Here is a 20525-nt window from a genome sequence, read left to right on the forward strand (position 1 = left end):
CAACCAGCATCAAAACCCAAGAGAGAAATTTTCCAACTTTTCTGAAGAATTTTTCCAGCTCAGAAACTGTAACACCCCTAATATAATTCAAGATTTATTTGGAACTGAACCTCAGATTAAGGCCCACAATTTTAAAAGGTTTTTTGTTATCTCTAGCCAAGTTGACCACATGGACTTTGCCTCTAACTCTAGAATTCCAGTAGAATGTGAATTCTTAAGGAAAGACCCCCCTGTCTTTTTATCTTTGAATCCTCATTACCTACCATGGTGCTTCATTGAAAGCACATCTAATATTAGTTGAGTAACCAATTTCCTTCCCATATCATGAGATGCTACTATAACTATTTAATTTAAATAAATTTATTCCATCAAAAAATTCTATCAAGGATCTACCAGTGCTAGCTGATTTGGCTCAATAGATAAGAGTATTGTCTTGCAGACTGAAGGGTCCTGGGTTCGATTCTGGTGAAGGGCACATACCTTGGTCACAAGCTCTTCCCTGGCCCAGGGCCCTGGTCAAGGCACATGCAGGGAGCAACGAATTGATGTGTTTCTTTCTGTGGCGACCCTATTCAGATGCTCAAGGCCACTCTGAGTGTGGGAATCTCAATTAGGATGTCCAAAGTCTATACACAAGTACAAGAGCAAAGACACAGTAATCTGTATGTACCCTGCACAAGTGTGCCCTTCTGTAACCCAAAAGACTGAGGTCACTATTTGGCAAGAAGCCTCTTTTGTCTAAGTAGTGTAAAGTTGTTACTGACCAACCAGGACGGGGCTGTATCATGGAGAAGATGTATTATAGCTGTGGGTACAGAGGCTTCTATTGCTTTGTGGGAAAGGTGTATTGTTACCTAGCTGGTATACAGCTATTGTATAGGACTTTGCTTTAAAGAACTGCTTTGTCTGGTGGTTCCTTGTTAGCAATGGCTACATGTAGTGTACCTGTTGGAAATGGCTAAAAGGCACTCCCCCCAAGCCTGAAAAAGATTGTTAACTGCCAGACAGCTCAAAGCATTTTATTACCTCCTGTTGGCCAAACACCTGAACAGCTGTAGGCTATTCCCCAAACTGACAATGTTCCTGCATACCCTTTGATACCATACCCTTTGAAATGTATATTTCCACCTTGCCTTGGGACAAATTATACTAATAAAAGCATGGGTCCTTGGTCAAGGAAGAGAGTCTTCTAGCTCTTTCAACTGGAAGCTCCTCTGATCCCCAATGCCTATCAAAAATATCTTTTGTCCACAGGCTCCTTCTTAATCATCTACATGCAATCCTTTCTCCAGAATGTTAAACCCTTTATAAGGCTGGGGGAAAAGAACCCCAGCAGATATATTTTTTAAAAAGAAGTAATCGCATTCCAGGACCATTAAAAAGCAGAGCTGAGTCACCAAAGCCTAGCAATAAGAAAGGTAACGTAGTGCCCGGGCAAGTCAGCACTAGGAATCTGGTTGTGAGGAAGAGTCATCAGAGTTAGGCAGAATCAGTAACAAGTGCCAGAACCTAAGACTAAATTCCAAATCAAGGCTAGCGATGGAGCTAGGAGAAAGGATCACATGAAATGTCCAAACACTTGGGAGCATTTTCTGATGTTTAAAAAAGTAAGTCAATCTCTTTGAAGAGCCCAATCCTCATTTCCACCAGAGCACCTCTGCTGATAACAAACACACCTTCTGAAATGAGATGAGAACTCATCACAAAGAATACAGTTGATGAGGAGAGAAAGGATGCACAATGCACAAATCCAAGCGTCCTCCATAGTTTTATCAAAGTACATAGGGCTTAAAAATAGCCTTTCAACCTCACTTTCTAAGTGCATAAAAAAAAAAAAAAGGTGCAGTTATAACAGCAAGAATTGAGACAGAATTTAGAAATCACAATAGTGAGAGTCCTAGAAATCAATGTATTTTTCTATCAAAATGTGTTAATCATTGGTCCATCTCTTCTGCCTGTGATCTTGGAGCAGTCAGCACAAGCACCTAATAGACTTACTCAGATGAGGCAATGCATTTGAACCAGAATTTGCAGACCACTAGCAACATGATTTCTCCCTCAAGGACTTTCTCTCACACTCAGAATAAAAAGCCAAAGTTCCTCCAATGACCTAAGGGCCATGATTTTACCATTCTCCTTACCTTTCTGGTCTCTTCTCTACGGCTCTCTCCCTTGTTCACCTACCCACTCCAGTCACAGTACTTCCAGTTTGCTCTTCAAACTCACCAAGCATACCTGTATTGCAGAGCCTTTGCATTTGCTGTTCCCTCTCCCTGAAATGATTTTCCCCCAGACATCTTCATGGCCAGCTCTTCCAAGTCTTTGCTCAAATATCATCTTCTCAGCAAGACTTTCCCAAGGTACTTGTTATGAGCTAAATCCCACAAAATTCATATGTTGAATTCCAAACCCCCATGACCCAAGAATGTGACAATATTTGGAGAGAGGGTTTTTAAATGAGTTATCAAATTAAAATGAGGTCATCTGGATGAGGATTATTCCCATATAATTGGTGCCCTCATAAGAAGAGGCAATGTGAACACAAACATACAGGAGGAAGACCGTGTGTAGGGAAGACTGTGTGTAGGGAAGACTGTGTAGGCACAGAAAGAAGCTGGCTTTCAACAAGTCAAGGAAGGGGGCCTCAGAAGAAACCTGCCCTGCTGACACCATAATGTCAGACTTCTAGCCTCCAAACTGGGAGGAAATTAATTTCTGTAGTTTAAGCCCTCTAGTCTGTGGCACTTTGTTATGGCAGCCCTAGGAAACTAATATAATACCCTAATTAGAATCAACCCCACTCCCAGCTCCTCTCTCTCTCTCTCTCTCTCTCTCTCTCTCTTTCTCTCTCTCTCTCTCTCTCTCTCTTTCTCTTTTGCTTTATTTTCTAAACCCCTTATTGTGATTTAACATCCTACATAATAAAAGGATAATATGCAAATAGAGCTAACCGCAGAACAACTGAACAACCAATCAAAGCGTAATATGCTAATGATATGTTAAGGCTGCTATTGCATTGACCACCAGGGGGCAGATGCTCCGACTGGTAGATTAGCTAGCAGCTGGCGTCTGGTCAATCTTAGGACTGAGCAAGATGGGCCATGGTCCCTTCCCGGCCAGATCGTGCACTGGTGGGGTTCCTCAGCCTGGCCTGCACCCTCTCACAATCTAAGACCCTTCAGGGGATGTCGGAGAGTTGGTTTCAGTCCAATTCCATAGGCTGCTCCCCTTGGGAGGGCGCTAGATGCAGGGCTCGTGGCTGGCGAGAGCTGCTGCAGTGCAAGCAGGAGTAGCAAGTAGGAGCTGCAGGCAGCTTTGGACTGCGGGTTTCTGCCCGATCCCCACAGGCCACCCAGAGGGAACCCACCTGTGCACAAATTTGTGCACCAGGCCCTTACTATGCTATATTTTATTAACAGTCTATCTCCCTTTCCTAAAACCTTAAGCTCTATCAAGCAGAGAGTTTTGTCTCCTTGGTCATGGCTGTTGCCCTAGTTCTAAACAATGACTAGCACATAGTTTGAGCTCAATAAATAATGCTGAGTTACTGAATACACCCCACAATTACAAGAGAATGCCCTGTAAGGTGAGAAAAGATCAAAGGGCAGCTAGAGCTCTACAGAGAAAGAAGAAAGAATAATAAATTCTGCTTTGAGAGAGCCTTTCTAGATGTTTCTTCTCAATTCACTTCTGAGCTATGTTGGGCAGCCACAAGAGCTCTTTATCTTCTCATTTTGTCTAGAAGATCTATGGAGCCCACAGTGGGTATCTCCTCCCCGGCCTTTGCATTTCAAACTAGACCAGAATGTAGGAGATCAGATCAGCTGTGCGTCAGGCTTGATGGGAACTTCTTTTGCAGCTTGGTGCTAAGCAATGCTGGCTACTCCTTTTCATCTCTGTCTTTCTCATAACTTCCTACATACTAGCTGTTGAGTTCAGAGCAGTTAAATCCATCTGGGGATTTTTGTATTGCAGACCTGGGTGCTCTTTGTGGAGGGAATCAGCTAATAAGAGGTCTCTTATCCTTACACAAATTTGTTTTAGTGCTCATCTCTTCCAAAGGTTCTTCCATGAATTGTTACATTCATTAATTTTTTTCCAAATTAAATGCAAATTATATATATATATATATATATATATATATATATATATATATATATATTCTGATGCTCATAGCGGATATTATATGTAAGGTATATATGTGTATGTGCATATATATTGTACATACAGAGAGAGAGAGACCCCAAAAAATGTAGATACACACTTAGAATAATTATGAAGATAGTTTTTATTAAAATAAATTTTATTTTCAAAATTGAGCTATCAGCTGTTAAAATGTGTAACATTTTGGGACACCATGTATATATATAGATCTTATATACCTTGAACACCTACTATGTGTCAGGCAATATTCTAGGCAGTAAGCAAAATAACCAAAATCTTTATCCTCACAGAGCTTAGATTCTAGTAATGAATTGTCTTAGCCCAGGTTCCCCAGAAAAAAAAAGGAGCCTGAGGCAAAGCTTGAATGCCAATGCTTTATTAGGGATCAGTGAGAGTGAAGGGAAAGAGAAATAGATCCAAAAAATACTAGTAGATCCTGCTGATATATCAGTAATCTGGCCAATGTTTTATGAAGAGAGGCAGCCAGTCAGTCTTTTGGCCACTTGGATGTCTCCAGACAGGCTGTACAGAAACCAAGAAAAGGGAATAAAAAAGTATACTCTAGTTTTCCCCAATGAAGGTTTGCCCTGTGGGGAGTTAACTTTTCACACCCATAATATTCCCTGGCCCCTTCAGTAATTAAAGGAAGACAGATTTCACAATCTGCCCCAGGCCTCTTTTCTGACTTCAGAGTGGCAGAAAGAGCCAGAAATGATCATGCAGTAAGTAGCTGGGAACAAGAGAAGCCAAGAGAATTTGAGATAGCCCATAAAATGTGATACAGAGGTTTACTTTTTATTGTAATGGAAAAAAAAAATAACTATCATCAAAAATAGCTAGAGCCAAGCTAGATTCTTCTTGTGGGGGATGTTGATAGTGGCAGAGGCGATATGTGTGGGGGGCAGGGCATATATAGGAAATCTCTGTACCTTCCTCTCAGTCTTGCTGTGAACCTAAAATTCTAAGAAAAATAAAATCTATTTTTTAAATTACTAACAAGATGAGATAATAGTACAGTCATGGTTACATTTTATGGTTCTGCTATGACAACTTGTGGTTATAGGGAAATTTAATGCAGCATTTGTTAACTCCGGAGTATACTCAATGCTACATACATTTGTCATCTGCTGCTCATAGCAGATGTTATTAGCCACTCACAAAATAATTGCCTTTTAATCCTGCTCATTTTGGAGTGTCGATGTGCCTAGTCCCAGAAAATGAATTGAATAATCTAAGCCAAAAGTTGGCAAATTATAGCCTAAATCTGGCTCACAGCCTGTTTTTGTAAAGCTTATGGGCTAAGAAGGGTTTTAACACTTAATTAACAGGTTGAGAAGGAGTCGAAGGGGGGGGGGATGGGAGGGGAGGAGAATGCAATAGAGATGATAGGCGGACCACAAAGCCTAAAATATTTACTATTTTGCCCCATACAGAAAAAGTTTTTCCATCCCAAATTTAGGCCAATGATTGCCATGTGCACATGTGTCATTTCTGGCCAAAAAGATATGAGAGGAAGGCTCCTGGGAAAGGGGTGGGTCTGTTCTCGGGTAGGGCAAATGACACCTCCCTGGGCTCTGTACTTGAAATGGGGGCAGCTTGGGGGATGCTGCACCTTATTTCTCTTTTTAAACATCATTAAAATTGAATTTAGAAGATTTCCCTAGCAGCCAAGATGGAGTGATTTCATTCTTACGTGAGGGGTAGGTGTCTCTCTCTTCATTTGAAAGACCAGGAATCTGCAGTTCAAAGTGATGAGGCAGTAAAGAGCAAATAGCACATGCTCTGATGACAAACCCCAGTACACTGGAACCACCTTCTGAAGACAAAAGCATGGAGACTGACAAAACCATGGACAGAGAACCCAGACAATGCTACTACCATCCTGGCTTTGGACCAGGGGGTTCCCAGCAGCCTTCACACATCACTTGTAACCAACAAAAGTGGGCCAAACAGGCTGTAGAATGGTCTCCGATAGTGTGAATGTCCTCCTGAAGGTAACATCTCTTATCTGCCTGTGCCAGAAACTATTGAATTGCAATTCGAAAGAACTTCACTCCATATCATCAGCAATATCACATTTCCCTTGTTTTTGTGAGGCATTGTTGGTGGAAAGTGTTAGCAGGTGTCAGCTGTCCAAACGCAAGAAGGAGAAAGTTAAAATACAGAGCATAAATGCAATTGCCTTACCAGCTCATATCAGGTTAAGGGCCAAGTCTTAGTGTGAGCAAATTCCGTTAATTCACTGAGCTCATTACATAGTCCCTTTGAGATAGCCCATAAGATGTGATACAGAGGTTTACAGATGTGATACTGAGTTCCCAAAGACTAGAAATAGGAAGTTGTATAGAGCTACTGTTACCACTGCTGGTCATCTCCCAATACATCAGTCCACACCAACCTGAGCTCCAGCCACTGTCCCTCTGGCCTTCGGCTAAGCATGCTCTTCCCTTTCATGTCTCTAAACCATTGCTCATCGAGACCCTTGGGCCCACAATGCCATTCAATCCTGTGTTCATCCATCCACCAAACATTTACCAAGCATCTAAAGTGCTATATTTAGGTCCTAGAACTCAGAGATGAACAATAGTTTCTGTTCTTGAAAAGCTCTTGAGATAGACACATAACAAATAATCAAACTGTGATTTTATAAATGCTAGAGATGTAAATTTTTCTTTGAGAATCTTGAAGATGGGGCAATTAACTATGCCTAAATTGCAAAAGGGAAGAAAACAGGAAGATTTCACTGAGGAAAGGACATTTGAATTTGTTGAAACCCTTCTTATCCTTGAAATGATTACCTCAAATGCAGCTTTGGTGTCATCCGCAGTGACAATTGTCATCAGTACATTTCAATTCGCTTGTGTCCCAAGCAGTTGTTTTCCTGTCTTCCTCACCAGACAGCAGGCTCCCTGAGGATAGCATCCAAATGATATCCAACCTTATGTTTTCATAGCTCCCATCACAGGATATTGCATACCCTACGATCTAAATTGCATTGAAATGTCCAAGGGTGTCCTTGAGTCAAGCAGCAATGTAAGTTCATAAGCTTCCTGGGTAGTCATTGTGCCTAAAAATAGCATCTGCAGCGATGGCAAGATGAAAATGTCACAGATGAAACAACAGCTCATAAAAGCATCTCATAGCATGCGGGTTTCAAAAAGAAACAATGCCTGCTAGGAAGGACACAACTGGTGGATTTCTAGGTGGTACTGAGGTAACCCGCATGCAATACATTGCTAACGTAAGACATGGGATGCAGAAAATCACCCCGATGGTTAAACCTCATAGAAATAAGGAAGCATGTAGGTCCTCCTGAATATCCTTTGCAGCTATAACCAGGAAAGAAGGAGAACAGAAGCAATCAAAGGTTTAGAGGAGTCAGATTTATTCAGGTGTAATCATTCTACCCATCCCCCAGCTGGCATGGCAGCTGGACTGAAACAAAGGTTTCTAAGGCAGGAGGAAGAGAGAGCCTCAGAAAGAAACAAGAGATTCCTGCTTCAAAGAGGAGAAGAGGGCTCTTTAGTTTCTTTATGTGGTACTTGCATGTTGACTTAAGCACCTCTATTTTCCCTTGGAGAAATCTTTTAGAGAAATAGGATATTTTTTTAATTAAAGAATGTATCCAAAAGGGGTTTGGCTCAGTGGATAGAGTGTCCGCCTGGGGACTGAAAGGTCCCGGGTTCGATTCCAGTCAAGGGCATGTATATTGGTTGTGGGCATATCCCCAGTGGGAGGTGTGCAAGAGGCAGCTGGTCGATGTTTCTCTCTCATCGACATTTCTAACACTCTATCCCTCTCAATTCCTCTCTGTGTAAAATCAATAAAATATATTTTTTTAAATAAAAAATAAATTAAAGAATGTATTTTAGCCTTGTTGGTAAGGCTCAGTGGTTGACCATCAACCTATGAACCAGTAAGTCATGGTTTGTTCCCCAGTCAAGGCACATGCCCAGGTTGCAGCTTGATCCTCAGTAGAGGGCATGCAAGAGGCAGCTGGTCGATGTTTCTCTCTCATCGACATTTCTAACACTCTATCCCTCTCAATTCCTCTCTGTGTAAAATCAATAAAATATATTTTTTTAAATAAAAAATAAATTAAAGAATGTATTTTAGCCTTGTTGGTAAGGCTCAGTGGTTGACCATCAACCTATGAACCAGTAAGTCATGGTTTGTTCCCCAGTCAAGGCACATGCCCAGGTTGCAGCTTGATCCTCAGTAGAGGGCATGCAAGAGGCAGCTGGTTAATGATTCTCTCTCATCATTGATGTTTCTATCTCTCTCTCTCTCCTTTCATCTCTGAAATCAATAAAAATATTTTTAAAAGAATGTGTTTTAATTTTAGAAGCCGTATTACCATTGCTTCTGATTTTACTTTATTGTTGTGTCAAAAATTTATATACAACTCAGATATGCCAAAAACTAGCTCTATGTATGGTCTATAAATGATCTCAGCTAAATTAACAGACTCCACCCTGCCAGGATTGTGAGAGGAATGGAAGTGAGAAAAGGGATACATAGGTCAGAATCCCAGCAGAAAATTTCTACTACACTCACAGTGAATCATAGAGGAGAATTCATGGCATTGATTTTTTTTTTTTTTTTTTTTTTTTTTTTTTTTTTTTTTTTTTTTTAAGGTGTGGAAAGAGTTTGAGGAACTCTACAAGAAGTAGTGCAATGTTCTAAAACTAACAATAGCCAGAAGCCTGTTAGGGAACAGTGTTGAAATAAATTTCCAGACCAGGAAAGAGAACTTTATGGAAGAGGGCTATCTTCAAGGAGCTCTCTGTAGAAACATACAACTGGCCTACATGGCGATCTGGCATGAAGATTCCAGAGGAATAAACACTCTGACCTTATTTTTAGTCTTTTGTATTTTTAGTCTTTAGTCTTATTTTTAGTATTTTTACTACTAACTTTCCCACTTGTTAGATGCTATCAAAAGCCAGAGAACAAGCACATATATGGGGAAACTCATACATGTCAGCCTCTCAGAGCACAAAGTGAAGTGGGAAAAAACAGCAGATGGATCTGGAGGGCCAGATTGAAATAATTCATCATTTTTGTTTCAGCATCTATTCTTGTCTTTGGGTGAAAAAAGTACCCAACACAGGAAATACTTATAAGCTAAATAACTACTGTATCATTCTAGGATGACGTCAATGTGGTCCTATGCTAAGGTGACCATATTTTAACATTGGTAAAGCGGGACACCATTGACTGGAGCGGGAAGGGGGGTTTTGATTAAAAATTTGGTCTATATGGAGTAACAAAAATTTTCATAGAACGCAAAAATAGTATTATAATATACATTTTTTTAATTTCAACATAAGTACAATTTACAAATAAATAAAAAAATTATGTATGGTATTATTTTATTCTATAGCATATTTCTCATTTGAGTGAATTCTAACAACTGGTCAACAATGTGAACTTTGATAAGCAGTTCTGGATAATCAGTTCTCAACAATTATTTGTTATTATTAAAATTTAACATTATAAAATTAACAAAAATAATATAAAACTCATATCCTGGCTAAATAGCCATATGGCTGCCAAAAACCGTATATTCCCTTCCCATTCTCCCGCCGTTCCCTAGCTTGTCTTGCATTCTTTCCAAAAATCTGGACTTTTAAAACTCCGCTGGACACAGGACAAATTGTTGAAAATCAGGACTGTCCCGACAAAAGTGGGACATCTGGTCACCCTATCCTATGCCCATCAGAAAACTAAAATATTAGCCCCCACAAGTATTCTTTATATAAGAGATAAAGAGGAGAAAAGAGGAGAAAACAGGACAAATAATTTATTTACAGAAACTATTCTGCTATAGTTCCTACTTTTATGGTTGTTTGTAGAATCTAAATTAAATAATCACAAATTCCTTCTTTCATTATCCCTTTGCCCTCTGCCTGCACCTCCATTGGATGGAATACTTTACCTGGTAAAGTGCCTTAAACCCTCATTCCTAAGGAAATGAAGCTCATTTTTTAAAAAATATATCTTTATTATTGAAAGTATTACATATGTCCCCTTTTCCCCCATTTATCCCCTCTAGCTTGCTTTTACCCCCTCTGCAGGCCTTCTCAGAACTATTCTGTGTGTCCATGGATTATGCATATATGCACATAAGTTCTTTGGTTAATCTCTCCCTCGTCCATTCCTTCCCTCTGAGATTCATCAGTCTGTTGCATTCTTCCATGTCTCTATATCTATTTTGTTCATTAGTTTATTTTGATCATTAGATTCCACATATAAGTGAGATTGTGTAATACTTGTCTTTTCATAACTGGCTCATTTTACTTAGCATATTACTCTCCAGGTCCCCCTATGCTGTCTTAAAGTCTGAGAGAGCCTTCTTTTTAATAGCTCCATAGTATTTCATGGTGTAAATGTATCACAGCTTTTTTTATCCACTCAGTTACTGATGGGCATTTGGGCTATTTCCAGATCTTAGCTATTGTAAATAGCGTTGCAATGAATATAGGAGTGTATATATTTTTTCTGTTTGGTGTTTCAAGTTTTTAGGATATATTCCTAGAAATGGAATTACTGGACCAAATGGCAGTTCCATTTTTTATTTTTTTAGGAAACTCCATAGTGATTTCCATAGTGACTATATCAGTCTGCATTTCTATCAGCAGAGTACTAGGGTTCTCTTTTCTCCACATCCTCACAAACACTTGTCAGTTTGCTGATTTGCTGACGATAGCCATTCAGGCAGGTGTGGGGTGTTACTTCATTGTCATTTTAATTTGCATCTCTGATGATTAGTGACTGTGAGCATTTTTTCATGTCTCTTGGCCTTCTGTATGTCCTCTTTAGAGAAGTGTTTACTTAGGACCTTGGCCAATTTTTGTTTGTTTGTTTGTTTTTTAATTGATTTTTAGAAAGAAAGGAAGGGCGAGGGATAGAGAGAGAGAAATACTATCAATGAGAGAGAAACATCATCAATTGGCTGCCTCCTGCATGCCCCCTACTGAGGATTAAGTAAAAAACCCAGGCATGTGCCCTGACCAGGAATCAAGTCAGTGACCTCTTAGTTTCTGAGTCGACATTCAACCACTGTGGCACACCAGCCTGGCATCCTTTCTCATTTTTAATCGTATTAATTGTCTTCCTTTTGTTAATTAATACCCTACAAAGGAGGCAAGAGCATACAGGAGAGTAAATATTGTCTTTTCAATAAATGGTGCTGGGAAAATTGGACTGGTCCATGCAAAATAATGAAACTAGAATACAAACTTACATCATACACAAGAATAAACTCAGATAAAAGATTTAAATATAAGTCATGAAACCATAAAAATTCTAGAAGAAATCATAGGCAGCAAAATCTCAGACATCTCTCATAACAATATGTTTGCAGATATATCTCCTATGGCAAAGGAAACTAAGAAGAAAATAAACAAATGGTACTACATCAAAATAAAATGGTACTACATCAAAATAAAAAGCTTCTGCACAGCAAAATAACAAAAAATAAAATCAACAAAATGAAAAGGGAGTACTGTATGGGAGAATATATTCGCCAATGATACATGGAGTTAATGTCCAAAATATATATAACTTAACAAAATGGAAAAGGGGTTCTTGGTGATCCTGTCTCTTTGGGATTGATGCGGTTTTCTGTTGGCAAGACTATCAAGCAAATTGATGAGACAATCCAGCAAATCCACCCAGTCTAGTTACAGTCTATCTAGCATGTTGGTGTAGTATAGCAGTAATACAATTTCCTCTTAGAGATCCTGTCATCAGTCATCTCAGCCTTCATCTATCTGTTTTTCAAAAATAGGCATTCCTTGACAGGAGAGTATAGAGATAAACTTGCTATAACTGTGATTGCCTCTGAGACAAGAGGAACACAGCTTTCAACTCTTAGCATCCCTGCATTCCTCTCTTCTGACAGAAGTGTCTTCACTCAAATCTCAACTTCTTTTCAGAACAAAATCATCTGTCTATCTTAAATTTCCGCATGCAGCACTGCATGCTACTGAATACTACAGTGAAAGTGAAGGGTCAGAAGAAAAACAAAAGCATTATTTCCCTGCTAGTGCATATGGTCTATACATAGCTCTCATTTCCCGGGCAGCCCAAGATGAGGGCCACAGTAAGCCACACACAATTTTTCTCTGACTTAACTTCTATCTACTCCAGTGCAGTCACACCCCTTGCTTCCCTGGACTATTGCTCTGACTTTGCTTCTGTTCTAACCCTCCCTCCTCACACACACACACACAAACACATACAGTGGACTTCCTCTCTATCCAATAGCCATAGTGATCTTTATAGAACATGAGTCATATCAAGTTTTTCCCATGCTGAAAACCCTCCAGTGGCTTCTCATCAGTCCTAAATTATGGTTAGTCCCTAAGGGTGCCGTGTCTCACACAGCCTCACAGGCTAGTCTTCTTTAATACCTCAATGATGCTGTCTGCTACTGGGAGAGGAGACTGCAATAGTGCTGATAGTGCCAGCCAAATGCTAGCCACTGCCACTGATGCAGAAAGAAAGAAAGAAAGAAAGAAAGAAAGAGAGAGAGAGAGAGAGAGAGAGAGAGAGAGAGAGAGAGAGAAAGAAGAAGGAAGAAAGAAGAAGGAAGGAAGGAAGGAAGGAAGGAAGGAAGGAAGGAAGGAAGGAAGGAAGGAATTAAAGTTTTCCTTGTCCTACTGTCTTTTCATCCATTCTATAACAGTCTGCTCTCTACTTTTACCTCCCAAGACTTCCTTTGCTTTTCAAACAGCGCTGACCAATTTTTCTTCACGTTGAGCTTTCTCTGAACAACATTCATCTGTTCTTCCTATGCCTTCTGGAGTGACAGGGTAAAAAAAGCATTTTTGTGTGTATGTGTGCCTAATGATTTTGTCAAGACTCCCAGCTGCCCCGCTAGCTTTCACCTTCTGTGGAAAGACCTATGAAGAACTTGGGCTATCTCACATCACTGCCAAAGTTGTCATCAATGAAGACAAATTGATGAAGATCCTAGCACCTTATGCTTTATGTTCAATGGCAGTCAGTATTAAAATCTGTTTTTCAGCCTGCTTGCCCTACCTAGGATGGAAGTTGTCACAAAACCAATTTTAAGAGTAGTATTCTTCCATGTATGTCTTTATTTCTAGAATATTAGTCAAAAACAAGAACAATATCAAATTTTGCTCAAGGCATTGCACTTAGACTCATTTGGAAGAAGACGCATCTGAAATAAACCCAACTTATTCCAGATTATTTTATTTCTACCATCTCTAAAGTTTAGTTCTTGTACCTCTCAGCATTCAAAGGCCATGCCCAAAAATATTAGTTCCACTTTATCTGCAAGTGAACCTACAATTGATAATGTTCACCAATTACCACCAGGCTTGACCTAATCCCACAAGAACTTGGCAAACTTGCCTTCTCTCTCTCTCTCTCTCTCTCTCTCTCTCTCTCTCTCTCTCTCTCTCTCTCTCTCTCTCTCTCTCCCATGTGCTTCATAACATCTTCTCCTCTTCCACACACAAGACTTCTCTATGAGTGCTAAATTCCACTAGCAGATATTCCTCCAGCTCAATAAGCTTCCCCTTTACTTTATTTCCTGATTTACAGGAAAACTAGAGAGTGCCCTCCCTCATAGGCTCCAACTAGAGCTAACGCAGTTCACCCACAGCAATCGAGGCTCCATCATTTCTCCCCCAGTAGCATCACTCCTTTCTTTTATCTGCCAATTGCTAACAATACAGATGGATTCTTTTCCATTTCTTACCTTTTTATTTCAGAATCACATGCTGAACCAAAATAATAAATCTATAGAGGCAATAGAACAGAGATCCCAAAAATTAAATAAACTGAGCTCCATCAGGATCAAGTACATATAGTTACACAATGTTTTCAACGTGGCTGTGATTCAGTTTTCTCATCTGTAAAATGGGATAGTACTAATAGCCACCTCATTTGCTTAGAGTCAAAAATAAAGTCTTTTATACGAAAACAGAGATTTTAAAGCTTTTACTCCATTTTGAGAGAATCAATTTTCATATGTTTAATAAGTTGCCACGTGAGAGTGTGGCTTTGCTTTTTTTACCCTGTCACTCCAGGAGGCACCGGCAGAACAGATGAATGTTGTTCAGAGAAAGCTCGACATGAAGAAAAATTGGTCAGAGCTGTCTGAAATGGAAAAGAAACCTTGAAAGGTATTACTTTACTGTCACTGGAGGAAAAAGCAGAGAACAGGCTGTAGTAGAATGGATGACAAGAGAGTAAGACAAGATAAACTTTAAAACTTTTTTACATGAAGACCGCTTGGCCTTAATATGAAGGAAGAGAGGAAAAGTGGAATGGTGGAAGAAAGCAGGAAGATAAAGGAGAGCAAATGGCTCATTTAGCAAATGGGAATATGGTGATGATGATGATGATGATGATGACGACGACAATAACGATAATATTAAAGAAAAAAATCACAAAGCCACAAAACTTAAGATATTGAAGTATTTATTGAATTTAAATAAACATATCAGTGAGCCATAATTATTGTCATAAATATTAATATTAGTCTTATACTTAAGTAGCAATATCATGATTCTATAAATAAATCCATATTAGTAAAATGACATAAATAAAATATTTATAACAATAAATAAACTTATAAATATTAAATCTTAATTTTGAAAATAAAGTTTTTTAGGTTGGGGTGTTTTTTTTTCCTAAAGGAATGGGAAGTAATTTTTTTTTATAAGGATAGACCATTCAGCATTCAATTGCTTAAAAATGAATTTCTGTGTATATAATATGCCAATTACAATTAGCAATAAACCTCATTATGTTTAGAACCTTCTATTCTTATGGACACAAGTTACATGGTTCTCTTTTTTAAACTAAGTAGGGATTTATATATTTATATATCCTTGATTATGAAGTTTGACCTCCCATTTTCCTTTTGGTAAAAGAAAGTCTTTGGGATCTTATTGTTATTTCCCACAGGCAAGAAGAGTTATTTTCCATTTTCCAGCTTTTCTGTGATCAAATGCAGGCTTCGTTCAGGTATCGAAGCAACAAGTTTACTTCTCCAATTGCTTTTATCTTTCCACTCTCCCCAAGCTGTGAAAATAAAAAAAAACACACACAAGTATTTGAGTACTTTCACTGTATTTTTAAAAGAGGGATGAATTAGAAGAAAGTGGCTTGATTAGGTTATATGAAAAAAAAAGTTTTAGCCTTTGTAAAATAAAAAATAAAAAAATACCTCTTAGCCATAATATAATATGACTTGCCAAAGACCTTATCATTATGGCTATTTGAACTGAGAGGGCACCAAGAGCTATCAATCTCTGTGGTACCTCATGCTAATGAAGTTGTTTAAAACCACTTCCTAACCAGAGCAGCCAGATGGGAGCTATGACAGGGGACCCAGTGTACCACCCATTAGGACTTCCCTACTCCATAGCCCCACAACTGTCTACAACCAATAAATTATTTACAACAGTTGTCTTGAATCAAAACTATACTTTTCCAATACGCATGACGTTTTCTGTTTTCACCTTTTTAACAAAAGAAAAGAAACAGGCTTTCACTTTTGTGAAAATATCAAATAAGTTCTATTCTGTTGCTTTTAATTAGTAGAAAGCCAAATACAGGTTCTAACATTCTATCTTCTTCTTTCAAGTAGTATATAAATGAGGCTTTCAAACCCAATGGAAGAGGGTCCAAATTCAAGTTCAAAGCACCCTCTGAAATTCATCTGTCCTCTATACTTTGCTCTCTTTTCTCTTCCTGTTTTCTTCCACACGTCTACTCTTCCTTTGTTTTAAAGGCCAAGTGATATTTGTGTAAAAAAATTAAAGTTTTTCTTGTCCTATTGTCTTTTCATCCATTCTACTACAGCCTGCTCTCTGGTTTTACTCCCAAGACTACCTTCCCTTTTCAGACCACGCTGACCAATTTTTCTTCATGTTGAACTTTCTCTGAACAACATTCATCTGTTCTGCCTATGCCTCTGGAGTGACAGGGTAAAAAAAAGCATAGCTACTCTCCCACGTGGCAACCTATTGCACATGTGAAAGTTGATTCTCTCAAAATGTAGTAAAAGCTTTAAAATATCTGTTTTCTCACATAGCACCATCATATTTCTCTCACACACACTTCACTCCTCTAAAGAACACAGAGTAAACTGATATCAGATATCTTTCAAACCAAAAGGGCAAAGCACTTTTTGGCTATGGCATGCCAATATTCATCCCTTCATATCCAGGTAATACTTAATTGAGAGAATTGAGCTTCACAGTAAAAAACTACAAAGGTCACAACCATTATGTTCATTAAGTGATGCTCAGGAAGAAAGACTTTGGGTTAAAAAAAATCAAGATGGAAAAAGAAGGGAATTGTCATTATGCTTCTTGCTGAAATTTTCATCAACTAGAGCCTTCATGATTCTGAGGTTTAATTATACCTGCTTGCAAGAGCTTCACTTTCGCTGCTACTAATCATTCTTCTGGTTTTGAGATTAGTCACAATTGGTAGTCTGAGCCTTCTACTGTTGTTCTTTTCCCCAAATAGGCCACAGGACAGTATCATTCACTGTAGAAATACACACTAGCCTACACCAGAGAGATGCTCACTGTCTATCTAAGGATTTATCGTGGTGAAGAGGGTAGAAATGAAGGGAAAAGGACAGAGGAAGAAAAGATTTCTAATTCTAATTTCCATGTTACTATAATAAATTTACTACTAATGTTTTTATTCTATTTTAAGCTGTGTAAATATTGCTTTTAAATTCAAATCAATAGCTGTCAGTTATTATATTACGGTAACTAAATATAAGTATTAATCATTCCAGAAATTTAGTCTACAGTCAAGTCAAGCTCTTTTGTTACAGTTGTTCTGGGTTTATTTCTCCAAGTTTTAAATCATCAAATTTAATGGTTTTTAAAATCACTTCAAATAAATATGCTCCCAGGCCCTTTTCTGTTTTGAACAAGTGATTTTTCAGATTGCATGGACTATAGGAATCTTAAATTTCCCTAAGAATTAATAATACCAAAACTAGTACCTATTGCTGCTGAAAGAGTGCTAGCCTGGATGGGATTCAAGAGAACTGCATTCTAGTCCAGGCTCTGCCACTGGCCATCCCCAGAGCAAGGGTGATGAGATTAAACATCCTAACTTCCCAATCAGTTCTAGAATTCTATGATTTGAAAAAGTTGCCAAATGATTTATAAATATAGACACACACATCTATATCCATATATACCTAAATTATCAACCTAATGGTAGAAGAATCAAGTAAAATAATCATAACTTGGGGAGTAAAAGTAAGAAAGGAAGGGTAAGAGAAAACATTTGTCTCTCCTACTTAATTATTCAGCATTAATAGTTATTAGTAGTACCTCTTTCACTGTGTCCTTCAGCTTTTGGACATTTCCATGGATATGCTGGTCATAACTCTCAATGTGCTAGAAAATGAAAAGCAGAGTAATTATTTTAACATTGTTGTACTGATATTTTATGAACCTCAGTGTCCCCAACAGAGAGAGATATGTTACAATTCACCTGGAGTTAAAGTTCTTAGCATTTGTGCCCACAATGACCTAGATTTCACCAGTGACCTAAATTTTCTGAGCTCTTGAATTCCCTTGGACAATAAAATCCAGTCATTTCCTTTATTCACTTTTGGGAAATCTTATTGAGGTTTAAGTTTGTGTAAAGAATAGAATGGTTTATGCAAATTCAATCAAGATTAAAACCTTAACTATATCTTATCAAAAATGCTCCCTCAGAGCGAGAAACAGACATAAAACATCATCTATGAACAGTGGACCCTCCCCAATAGGTACTAGGTCCCCTTTGCCTACTCCACTCAAACTTTTTTCATAGTTTTAAATGTTCATGGGCATAGAATTCACACACCTTTGATTTTTATCACTTCCCATGACATCAACAGGGTAGGAATCTTTGCCCATCCACCATGGAACATTAAACCTTCTCATTTCCCTCTTTCTCTCTTTACTATCCCTTCCCTTGATCAGTAGATCCATTTCCACATCTAGGTGTTCAGACACCTTTCGCATCTCACATAACCTGAGTTGCTTTTCCCAGAGACAAATGAGCCTTCTATGCACTTATCTTTCAGACCCCATTAGTTATCTTAAATTCAAAATATGACTCAATTAAAGCAAATGCTCTGTGATTCCAAATGACTCCTATAATGGTGTCACTGAGGCACCTCTTACTGCCAGCAGAGAAGGAGGCAGAGAGGACTGGGAGAAAAAGGTTCTAAGTGAAAGAAGGAGAAAAGGCAGGTGACTGGGAATGGGTGAAGTTAAGCTGAGAGAAGAACTTACACATTGGCTAAGCATGTTGCTGAGCTTTTTCAGGAAAGACACCACTTCCTTCATGTAGGGCGGGAATCTCTCAAACTCGGGGAGCAGCACTTCTTCAAGGGTAAAGTTCAGCACCTGCTTCATCACATAGCAGCGCGCATTCATCTGCAGGCAAAAGTAAAACAGCAGGGATCATATTAGGGTACATCTAGAAGATCCAAACCATCTTTACCACCGCTCCAAGGAACCATGGATGGCACACTACTATGGCTTACATCGACTCCGTCGTACAGTTTATCTCCAATGAGACGAACATCTGTGTTGTTATCTATCAAACTAACCTGGAAGAGAAGAAAAGACTAAGTGTCTGGACATCAAAGAACTAGAACAAAAGTCTGTAAGTAGAGATGTACTTTATCCCCTCTCCCAAGAGCAACACAATGAAGACCCAGGAAAGAATTCAGATGTGTGCATGAGTTTAAAACAATGCACAGAGGAGTACAGAGCAAATGAATAGTCAGCTGGGCTCCTTTGGGGGTAAAACTCCATTTACATATTTTAAAGGCCAAAATGGAAGGTCTTCTGATAAAGCCCAACTCCAAAGAGTCTATGACAAGACAAAATAATCTCTTGTCCACTAGTAGAGATAAATGAGGGTTCTTAAAGGTCTTAAATGTGCTCTGCAGAAAAATGTAAGAACTATTTGGGTTCCAAGTAGATAAGATATGAAAGAGAGAGATTGAGATGGGTACCTCCTCGGCCATCTTGAAGGTGCGGTTGGTGAAATAGGACACCTGGATGTCGGACTCATTAAGCCTGCAGTAAGACCTGATGGGCACAGCTGCTCCTCCCTGCACTGACAGGGCAATGAGAAGAAGGCAGCTGGCGGCCAGAGTCCCCATAAGGGAAAAGCTCACAGATTTCTGCAGGATGGCCATTGAAGACAACTCTCACTCCGGCAATTGGCAGGTAGGAAAGAAGAACCTGGTATCAAGAAAGCGAGAACATAAAGGAAGATCATTAAGTGTCAAGAAGTATCAGGACAAATTAATCAATCATACTAAGTTTTTCTGAAACACTTACCTGCTTCAGTGATTCTGCTTGTGATGGAAAGGTAGAAGCTGCTGCTTTTATAGCCCTTGGGACACCAATTTTTTTTTTATTGTAAAAAATATGACATCAGCAATTATCTAATTTCCAGTGTCATCTTCTGAAAACTACCTAACCACCATAGGAGCCCACAAAACGCCACCTCCCATCCTTCCCATCTTGATATGCAAGTATTTCCCTAAAACGTCACTCTTCGGTTCCAGACGGTGCTTTTACAGGTAAATCCTAGAATTTTTTAAACCTGACATACTTTTCAAAGAAAAGAATTGCTTTGTCTTTATAGAGTCCATGTTTCGTATAATGTTTATAGTAACTGAGTAAGCATTTTGGTCATGGACTCATTTTCCTTTTGAGCTTTATAGATTCTTATCTCATTATAGTTGATCAGAAATAATAACCTGTGTCCTATATTCTCTGCTTTAAAATGATGACATCTTAGAGATAATTCCATTTTTTAAAAATACTTTCATCTTATTTTTTAATATGCTAAATCCTGAAGAAGACTCACATTTTAAAAATAAAAGTGTTGGCTAATCTAAGCACTATTTTCCTTGCATTCTTTTTCAAGTAATCATAACAATTATGGTAGATGCAAATATATCTTAAATGTTTTTTCATTGAATTAAAATTAATATCAATTTAACTTTGTAAATATTAATGTTGAACAATCTTATCACTATTATTTTTAACATGCAAGTATTTTAAAAATAAAGTCATCTAGTAGTTTATCTTGAAATTTTACCTGCTCTCATTCTAAACAACACACAAGTCTCAAAATAATGTTTCCAAAATCTTATAACAAACGGTAGTGTATATATATATCACTATCTGAAGAAGAGAACCTGGCAATATCTTGACTTTAAATTATTAAAACTGCACTGACTTCTAAATAACACCTAACATATAGACTAGAAAACCATCTAAGGGGTGGGAGCAGAGAGCACTGATCTATTGCTAGAAGAA

The 20525-nt window shown here is 38.5% G+C and overlaps 1 protein-coding gene across 1 annotated transcript; it reads right to left on the reverse strand.

Moving 5' to 3' along the window:
* Positions 1-14796: 14796 nt before the first annotated feature.
* On the reverse strand, positions 14797-19534 carry IL22 (interleukin 22). The gene is made up of 5 exons (XM_036456655.2): positions 19205-19534; positions 18728-18793; positions 18474-18617; positions 17520-17585; positions 14797-15234 (listed from the first exon to the last, which is right to left on the reverse strand). Exons 1-5 carry the CDS (start codon positions 19388-19390, stop codon positions 15157-15159), a joined length of 540 nt encoding a protein of 179 aa, XP_036312548.1. The 5' UTR covers positions 19391-19534; the 3' UTR covers positions 14797-15156.
* Positions 19535-20525: the final 991 nt, after the last annotated feature.

The sequence above is a fragment of the Pipistrellus kuhlii genome, unplaced genomic scaffold, assembly GCF_014108245.1.
Source record: "Pipistrellus kuhlii isolate mPipKuh1 unplaced genomic scaffold, mPipKuh1.p scaffold_m20_p_3, whole genome shotgun sequence".
NCBI lineage: Eukaryota > Metazoa > Chordata > Mammalia > Chiroptera > Vespertilionidae > Pipistrellus > Pipistrellus kuhlii.

Excerpts from the sequence above, each read along its gene's own strand:
- IL22 (XM_036456655.2), bottom strand. The coding sequence starts at position 19,390 with ATGGCCATCCTGCAGAAATCTGTGAGCTTTTCCCTTATGGGGACTCTG. Across the intron at positions 18,794-19,204 it reads CCTTCAAGATGGCCGAGGAG|GTTAGTTTGATAGATAACAA; the intron begins GTACCCATCTCA and ends CTTCTCTTCCAG. Across the intron at positions 17,586-18,473 it reads GCAACATGCTTAGCCAATGT|CACATTGAGAGTTATGACCA; the intron begins GTAAGTTCTTCT and ends TTCATTTTCTAG.